At 36.7% G+C, this 8,365-nt stretch overlaps 2 protein-coding genes across 3 annotated transcripts in view; both read right to left on the minus strand.

The window, feature by feature from the left end:
• The window catches only part of eps15 (epidermal growth factor receptor pathway substrate 15), a 36,836-nt gene extending 36,552 nt beyond the window's left edge, over positions 1 to 284 (minus strand). The window contains exon 1 of one of the 2 annotated variants that reach the window (XM_067394598.1): positions 106 to 284. In XM_067394598.1, coding sequence (XP_067250699.1) covers positions 106 to 132 — 27 coding nt within the window. In that variant the 5' untranslated portion in view covers positions 133 to 284. The remainder of the gene's footprint in view (positions 1 to 105) is intronic. The other variant, XM_067394597.1, reaches the window with a different exon arrangement.
• Positions 285 to 2,055: 1,771 nt separating this feature from the next.
• calr (calreticulin) lies at positions 2,056 to 7,651 on the minus strand. Its single transcript, XM_067393579.1, has 9 exons — positions 7,402 to 7,651; positions 6,908 to 7,009; positions 5,371 to 5,574; positions 5,146 to 5,240; positions 4,847 to 5,056; positions 4,505 to 4,618; positions 3,035 to 3,178; positions 2,838 to 2,930; positions 2,056 to 2,730 (listed from the first exon to the last, which is right to left on the minus strand). Exons 1-9 carry the CDS (start codon positions 7,493 to 7,495, stop codon positions 2,515 to 2,517), a joined length of 1,272 nt encoding a protein of 423 aa, XP_067249680.1. The 5' UTR covers positions 7,496 to 7,651; the 3' UTR covers positions 2,056 to 2,514.
• Positions 7,652 to 8,365: the final 714 nt, after the last annotated feature.

Consider the following 8,365-nt stretch of genomic DNA (forward strand, 5'->3'; position numbering starts at 1 on the left):
TTCGCCCTAATGCGCAAATATAAAGCTCAACGAGTCTGAAAGGCGTATGAAACGAGCTGGAAAGTGACTTGAAGAGTATTATATTTATGTAGAAAGGGAGGTTACCTGAGTCAGGGAGAGACTGGCAGCCATAGTGTTTCTGTTCCCACTAGTTCATCCTGCGTTGCGATAGGCAATGGGCAATATAGGGATGCTACAAAACCTGGTACTGGATTACAGTGGATTGAGGCAAAATAAAACCTGGCGCTGGATTATTCAGTGGATCTGTAGGCGGTGGGTCACGGGTGATGGCTCCTCCAAGTGGTGCTCACTGCAGAGCCAAATGACGTTCAGCTCCCCCTCTCTGGGTCATGGATTGAGCTTGACCTAGTCCAAACTGAACAGCTCTAACTCTGGATCTAATGGGTGGGGGGGATAGAGTTTAGGGTTAGGGTGTGGTTGGACTTTCTAGCTCCACCCATAACACCCAAATTACATTTAGAGAGGGGGATCTGGATGTCCAGAGATAGGGAGCTGGACTTCATGCTCCACCCATTGCTCTGCAATACCACCAGACATCTCGGTGGATCAGAGCACCAAAACCTGGTGCAGGAATTATCAGTGGATGAGGAGGCGATATAGTTAATGTGAGTTGTTCAGTTTGTAGTGCAATTCTCTTTTCCCTCAAGATTTTATTTTATTTTTTTTTATAATGGAGGCTTCCAATTTGTGAATAAAATAAAGTTAATTTGGTTAATTTGTAGAGACTTTAATGTTTGAATTCCGAAGCTGGTGTATTTTAAAACACAGTTTTAAATATGTCCATTTTCCATTTAAAACTGATACATTATTTTTAACTACATTTTAAAACATTAAATTTGTGAATTTAAAAGTGATTTATTTCCATTTTAATGTTTGAATCATTAAATTGATAACTTATTCCTCCATTTTACTTTTAAGTGTCACTCCTAGTCCTCCATACTTGACAAATCACACAACCATTGTAGTTCTTATGTATCAAGTTGTTTGCAATTTACATTTCCAAAAAAATTCAATATTCATGAACATAATGTACAAAACATAAAATTACTTTCAACCACAGACCTTATTTTACTTATAAACCTCCAACAAATATTCTAAAAAGTGCACAAGTTAATATGTATTTTGTTAAATTTAGTACATTTAATTATTTTACTAGTGAAAAAAAAAATGTAATTCAGTTTCCAAAAAACATTGGAAACCCCCGGAACAGAGTATTGCCACTTATGTGAAAATACATGTGCTGAAGAAACCTTTCATTTGGGTGTAATTTATTTAAGTAATGTTCTCAAAACTACAGTCAAGACACTTGTAAATATTACTCTTTTTGTAGTTTTATTATTGGACAACAACTGTCATACCAGAGCTTTTCTTCTCAATATGTCAAGGAATCTCCTTCAAACACAAAAAGTACAAAATATATCTTTAAAAAAAAGGTCACAATCCATTTTGCTGGGAGAAGTATCTGATTGAAGCAGTACAGCAGTGCAATATTCACAAAGGTTGTGAAATCTATTGAAGAGAAGTGTTACTAGAATCGCTATGAGACTTTCCTCGCAACACCCTTGAAATCTTACACACTTTCAAATTTTCCTCACTCCACAGGTTCAGCCTGGCCTTGATTACCACATTTGCTAAATAAATCATTCAGCTGAATCACAGCAAACACGCAATTTACAGCAACTCAGAGAAACCGTTGTTGATGTTGATTCGCTTTCGCCAAATATTCGGCCTGACGTGCAAAAGTTTGCTTGCTGACCAGGGCCAGATCAAAACCACATCAGCTTTTTAGATCCACTGTGTGTTCATGAAAGTAAATGATCAAGAACCGGATCTCTGATAGATTGATATTAAAAGCAAGTATGTTATGAATTTGAGGTTTGGGTTAAGATGAAACATGCAATAAAGCGAGGACTCTCTCTCAAACCCAACCACACACACATACGCAAAACTGGGTCAAGCCAAACTGCTGTAGATGAGATATCTAAACAACTTGGCATGTTCTGTAACAGAAGTGAAATGAGAACAAAATGGTGGCAACAGTACCTAAAAATTGCTCCACATTGTCAACGAAATATAGTAAATGTTCTTTGAGGTAATCATACTAGTGTCTGAGAATTGTAGCTACCAGTTTGATGACTGTTACGATTCAAGTTTCATGTCACATAATTTCTTAGCAAATAGGATATCTGACATATGTAAACATGAGCATTGAATGTTTATGGATCAAATCTCACACTGCAGACAGGGATGCGAATTTCGTGTTGGTTTCCTTCGACTCTCCCTGGCTGAAAATGCTTGGGACTTTGCTTGACATCATGCAAATGAAAATTATGAAAAAGTTAATGTATAAATAGGTTTGTAGTGGTGGAAAGGGACTAAACAATCTTGCCGGATTCATCCGGCACACAACAAAAGAATGTCCAGCATTAGTCCAGTTCTCTGCATTGTACCCCATTAGCCATGGGATATTTCTTCAGAAGTTCCTGTTGACATCTACAACTCGTCTTTGAGTTTAGAGTCTGTTTCCTCTTCCTCCTCCTCCTCCTCCTCCTCTTCTTCTTCTTCCTCTTCCTCCTCTTCTTCCTCTTCCTCTTCCTTATCTTCATCTTCCTCTTCATCCTTCGCCTCCTCCTTTCTCGTCTTTTCCTCTTCCTCGCGCTTCTTTCTGTCTTCCTCTTCTTGACTTTCCTTCATTTTCTTCTCCGCATCCTGAGGGGAACAAAAACAACAAAATATAAACATGAGAAATTACTATCATAAATGACAATTAAGTGGAAAATAATTTAATAGGAAGCAATAATTGAAAAGAAGCATACCTTTGTGGCACCCCAAGTCTCATTGCCAACCTCTTCTGCCAGTTTGGGGTCATTGGTAATGAGAAAATTGTCAAAAATTGTGCCAGACTTCACCTAATAAAATAAAATACAAGGAAAGGTGGTTTAAGACATGTCAATAAACAGTTATTAAATATCTGAAAACTTGGGGACCCAAAGTAAGAAAACTGCTAATGTACCTGCCACAAATCCAGTCCAATCACTCCGATGCTATCGTACTTATAGATTTCGTTGTCAGCAGTGTACTCTGGGTTATCAATCTCAGGGTGCACCCATTTCCCCTTGTAAGCAGGATTGTCAATCTGGCGGGGTTTCCACTCACCCTGGAAAGATTAAAAACTCAATTTAAAAAATAAAACCGCAAACAGACCCAGTATTCATTGTGAAAGCCATGTTTTTTGGTACTGGAAAGCAGTTATTCACCTATCTATTTTCTAAATATTAATGATTTTATTATTGAATTATCCACGTATGTGTTTCATAATTAAAAAAAAAAAAAAAAGAAAAAAAAAAGTACCTTGTAATTTTAAATTTTTTTAATTTTTGTAATTATTTACCCACACATGACATGCAGTAAAAAAAAAAAAAAAAAAAAAAAAAAAAACCTAGGCTAAATCGTGCGTACAATTTACTAATTCGTCCCCTCATATAAATTGGGCACGATTTAGCAAATTGAGGGAACGAATAAGTAAATCGTCTGCACAATTTAGCACATCAAGGGAACGAAATAGTAAATCATGAGCATGATTTAGCAAATCAAGGGTACGAAATATTAAATTGTGTGCACAATTTACTTTTTTCCCCCTGCATGTCATGTGCGGGGCTCCGTAATTTGTAGTTTTTCCAGTGAAATGACAGACTTATTCTAGACATAATATGTACACATCCAATCATTTTGGCCACAAAATTCCCCTCCCTTTCTTACAATCAACCTCAAGAACACATTCAGATCTATGGATCTCACAATTAGGGCTGCACAAGCTACAAGCTACGCAATATCGCGTTCATAATCGCAGATGAATCGCCTTTGATTATGAACGCGATATTGCGTAGCTTGTCCACGAACTACGGCTCTGTATATTAAGTGCCGCTCCATTTGAAAGCAGGTGATGGACGTTTACCGCTAATCACAGAACCGGCTTTACTGATGAGACACGCATGACAATCACATGCGATTAATTGTGCAGCCCTACTCACAATACTGATTTTTTTGCAATTCTGGCCTTTTTCCTCCTCAGAACTATGATATGTAAACTCGCAACTGTGAGTTATAAAGTCAGAATTATGCAATATAAACTAGCATTTGCAAGATATAAACTCATGATTGCGAGTTATAAAGTCAGAATTGTGAGATATAAACTAGCAATTTTTGAGAGAGAAAATAAAAAGGTCAGAATTGTGAGCAAAATTCACAATTAACTTTCTTATTTTTTATTCCGTGGCAGAAATAAGCTTCCCTACATATCTGCCTCCATCCAAGCAACAACCGATGGATAGAACTAAGACCCCATCCAACATTTTTTTTTTCTATTCTATAACCAGTTTTACTCAGATGTATGTCACAATATGGAAGAAAAGATCTGTCGCTACTTCCTTTACATGGTGATTAAGTATTTCAAGGGGAGGCACAGTTAAAGAAACGTCAGTACCTTGTATTCAGGATTGGTGACCATGGGCGGCTCCCACTCCCCATCCATCTCATCATCCCAGTCATCAGGCTTCTTGGCATCAGGATCAGGGATGTTCTCGGGTTTGTCCCAGTCCTACACATAGACAAAGTTTAAACAAAAGCTGGTATTAGCATATTATATTACATAATTATATTAACACATAATTTAATACTTTCCATCAGAACAGCTGTTGTTGCAATGATTTACTTGGAGATCTGTGAATATTTAGCCCAAACAGTGGCTTATATAAGTAGATAATCTGTTTTGTGACAAGCAAGATCTGTTTGGTTTTTGGACAAAAAACAAGGACACTGTCCTTACCTCTGGTTTCTTGTCATCAGGGTCATCAATCTTCTCTCTCTCGTCCCAATCCTCAGGTTTTTTCGCTTCAGGATCCTTGATCTTTTTGGGAGGCAGGAAGTCCCAATCTTCTTCCAGAGATCCAGACTCCACCTTCTTATTATCAATCTTGACTTCGTAAGTGTTGTCAGAATTGACAATTAACGTGTACAGGTGGGTGTATTCATCATCCTGGATGACAAAAAACATAGTATATGAGTTTGTAGGACTGGTGCCATGGTGCATTATGGGACAAAAAAATAAATGAATAATTGGATTACCTTGCATCTAATGTCTTTGTTGATCAAATGATTTTTGCCTTTGTAATTGAAGATTACATGTACTTTCTTGGTGCCAGGGCCACAGATGTCAGGACCTGGAATAGATCAAACATGTGGGTTAAATCATCTTGTGCATCCAAACGCACCAAATGTTTTGACAATGACTGATCTGATTTAGATCATTTCTGATCATTAATAGAGACAAGTGGTTAATGAAGTACTCACCAAACATGATATTATAGGTTGAGTCTCCATGCATATCTTCCTGTTTGAGGTCTGATGGGAAAAGTTTGATGTAGCCTCCACCACAGTCAATGCTCTGTTCATGTTTTACAGAGAACTGGATCACGAGGGGCTGATCCTTGTTGTTGAAATCAGCAAAGCGGGATGACAGTGCGTAGAAATGAGCATCCTGACTGGTCTGAAGACCTGCAAGTTCACAATATGATACCGGAGTAACAACAATCATAACTCGAAATTTTCAGTTACTAAAATCCTCCATTGAAATCATGATGAGTAGGGCTGCAAGTGCAACTAACAATTATTTTGATATTTCTTTCTATTTCTTTGATTAATTAATTGAAAGACAAAACTGATTAATTTCGGACTGCAACTAAAGTTTATTTTGATATTCTGCTGATTATTTTTGCGATTAATCAGATAAAAAAAAAAAATGTAAAATGAATTATTTTTAAAATAATAATTAAAAAAAAAATTGTTATTCCACATTCTGCCCAATTCTGTCCTCCAAACAATGTGCAATTCAAAGCAAATGAAAACAAATATAGTCAATGTATCTATGTAGGCTATGTGCAATTAAACATTATGGGCAAAAAAGGGGCTAAAATTTAAATTGACTGCTTACCAGTTGAAAGCAGAAGTTAAAATCAGTAAAAATGATAATCAAGAAAAACAAATGCTCAGACTAAATGTTAACTAGTATGACTCAAGGTAGGATGTACACGCATTCAATCATCTGAATATATTACATTTTTGCTCCATTATGATATTCTATTATTTATTTTAAAAAGTACAATTACTTGTAAGTTTAAAATTCTACATATAACGTTTAATGTCTAACAAGAAGAAAAACGCACATTTTAGTCAGAATTATTGTGCTCATATTTTACTGCGCCCCATGCACAGTCGGCAGATTTGATTAATTGATAATCAAATTTATTATTTTCATTAGCCATTTTTACTGAGGAGTACAGTGTCTTTCCTGTGTTGAGTTAATCCTACTTTTTCAGGTATTATAGACCTTCTTGGCTGCAGTTCGTATTAAGGGGAGGGACATTTGAGGAAAATCTGTGTAGTGCAAGATGAGTCATTAATATTTTTGCTCCATTTTTTCAGAAGAAAGCATTTTTAATATGAAATATCTGCTTAAATGTAAATTATGTCAACGTTCAGGAGTAGGGCCTCAAAAACGAATACACATGGACTAAAATCCACAGAAGTCTCATTTTGATTTCATGTGGTCTTCAAATGTATGATGAATCTTGTGACACTCCATTCCTCAGTTTTAGCAAAGTAAGAAGTTGGACAAGCTTTGTGGCAGGGCAACTGGCCTGGGCCCTACGGTACACGTGGCTTTGTAATGTTTTGAAACAGTAAATATCAGATGGTGTGACACCTGCAGCCAGAGGGCATTACGTCACGTACAGTAGCCCCTCCCCCCATGTATTATTTAGTGTGTAAAATAATGCAAAGCAGAAGAAACCAATTAACTCGTGCATGTAAAAAATAAAGAAACACTCACCTTTATCTTTCTCGGCATCGCCATAAAATTTGCCTGCAGATAGCACAAACTTTCCATAGTCAGATTTATGCTTGGATTCCACCCATCGGCTCCTCCAGGTGTCTGAAATGTGCATGTGTGACATGAATATGAAATTAAAACCATTATCAGCATGCATATATGCATATGAGTAAAATTATAAATCAAGGACGTTTGCTCAACCGACCGTCATTCACCCTTGCTGCCTTGACTATTTGTTATTATAAGATACCCACTATTTAAAGCAAGATTTTAAATTATAAGCAATTATTATTATCATCATCATCGTCGTTATTGTTATTATTAACATTATTTAATGAATACAACACACCATTGTTGCCAAGCCATTAGAATAGCATATGGTGACTCCATCACATAGAAATTCAAGTCTATGGTGACTCCATCACATGCTCGAAAGCCACAAAGAGCATAAATAATATACAAAAATCATCAAAACACAAATGCTTCAAACTTACCTCCGTCTTCAAATTGCTCTCGGAAATAAACAGATGATTCTGCAGCTATTAAAGCGATGGACACGGCCATAAACACTAGGGATAACGCTGTCATTTTGCAGTAAAATATATTCCCCGTTTAGGGGGGTAGAATAGTGAAATATAAAGAAAACGCGTTTTAAAAAGAAATATTAGGCTTGTATTATATTATGAGCTCTATTTGGATCTTCACATGCCTGCAGAATCACTGTGAGATGCTATCATTCGCACAGGCTCGCCTCTAGACTGGGAACAGATGGCTGGCTCTGATTGGACGGCGGCTGGAGACGAGAGCGTCACACCGGTCAGCCAATCAGATCATTTGCGGAATGCCGTGGAACGTCCTTTCTAGCCAATGCCAGCTGACCACGCGTTTGGCAAACACTAGTGATGGGAAGACTCATTTCAGCGAATCGGTTCAGTGAATCAGTTCAGAAAACTGATTCAATGTTTGCTTAATTCGTTTTTTCTTACGTCCTTGACATTAAGCAGTGTATTTTACAATATCTAAAATGTTACATGTTACAAATGCAGATTGTAAAACCGGTTATACGCGGTTTTCTATTAAGTTTTTTTAATTACGGCTTTACCTTGTTAGGGCGTAGACTGTAAAAAAATAGGGCGTAACCTGTTTTTTTTTGTGGTTTTTTTAATAAAATGCTATTTATTACAACCAAGTCTGTGTCGTATATATGTTGATAAAACTGTCACAGAATCAACATTTCCAGTAGTATTATTTCTGCTGTTCGGTTATTAAAAAGACTCGCTTGGTTTGATGATTGAACTCGAAAATTGATCTTGATTGAACTCGATTCGTGAACGAATTGTATAGTTCTATTCGTAAATAGTTCGTTCAGATTAATATTAGGACACAAAGGATGCATAAAGATGCAGTTTTCGTTGCTTTAGGATTAACAGAGCTTTGGATAGTTTCCATATCCCTGTC

Source organism: Chanodichthys erythropterus, chromosome 9 (genome assembly GCF_024489055.1).
Source record: "Chanodichthys erythropterus isolate Z2021 chromosome 9, ASM2448905v1, whole genome shotgun sequence".
Lineage (NCBI taxonomy): Eukaryota > Metazoa > Chordata > Actinopteri > Cypriniformes > Xenocyprididae > Chanodichthys > Chanodichthys erythropterus.

Excerpts from the sequence above, each read along its gene's own strand:
- calr (XM_067393579.1), bottom strand. The coding sequence starts at position 7,495 with ATGACAGCGTTATCCCTAGTGTTTATGGCCGTGTCCATCGCTTTAATA. Across the intron at positions 7,010-7,401 it reads AGAGCAATTTGAAGACGGAG|ACACCTGGAGGAGCCGATGG; the intron begins GTAAGTTTGAAG and ends TGCACATTTCAG. Across the intron at positions 5,057-5,145 it reads ACAAAGACATTAGATGCAAG|GATGATGAATACACCCACCT; the intron begins GTAATCCAATTA and ends TTTGTCATCCAG.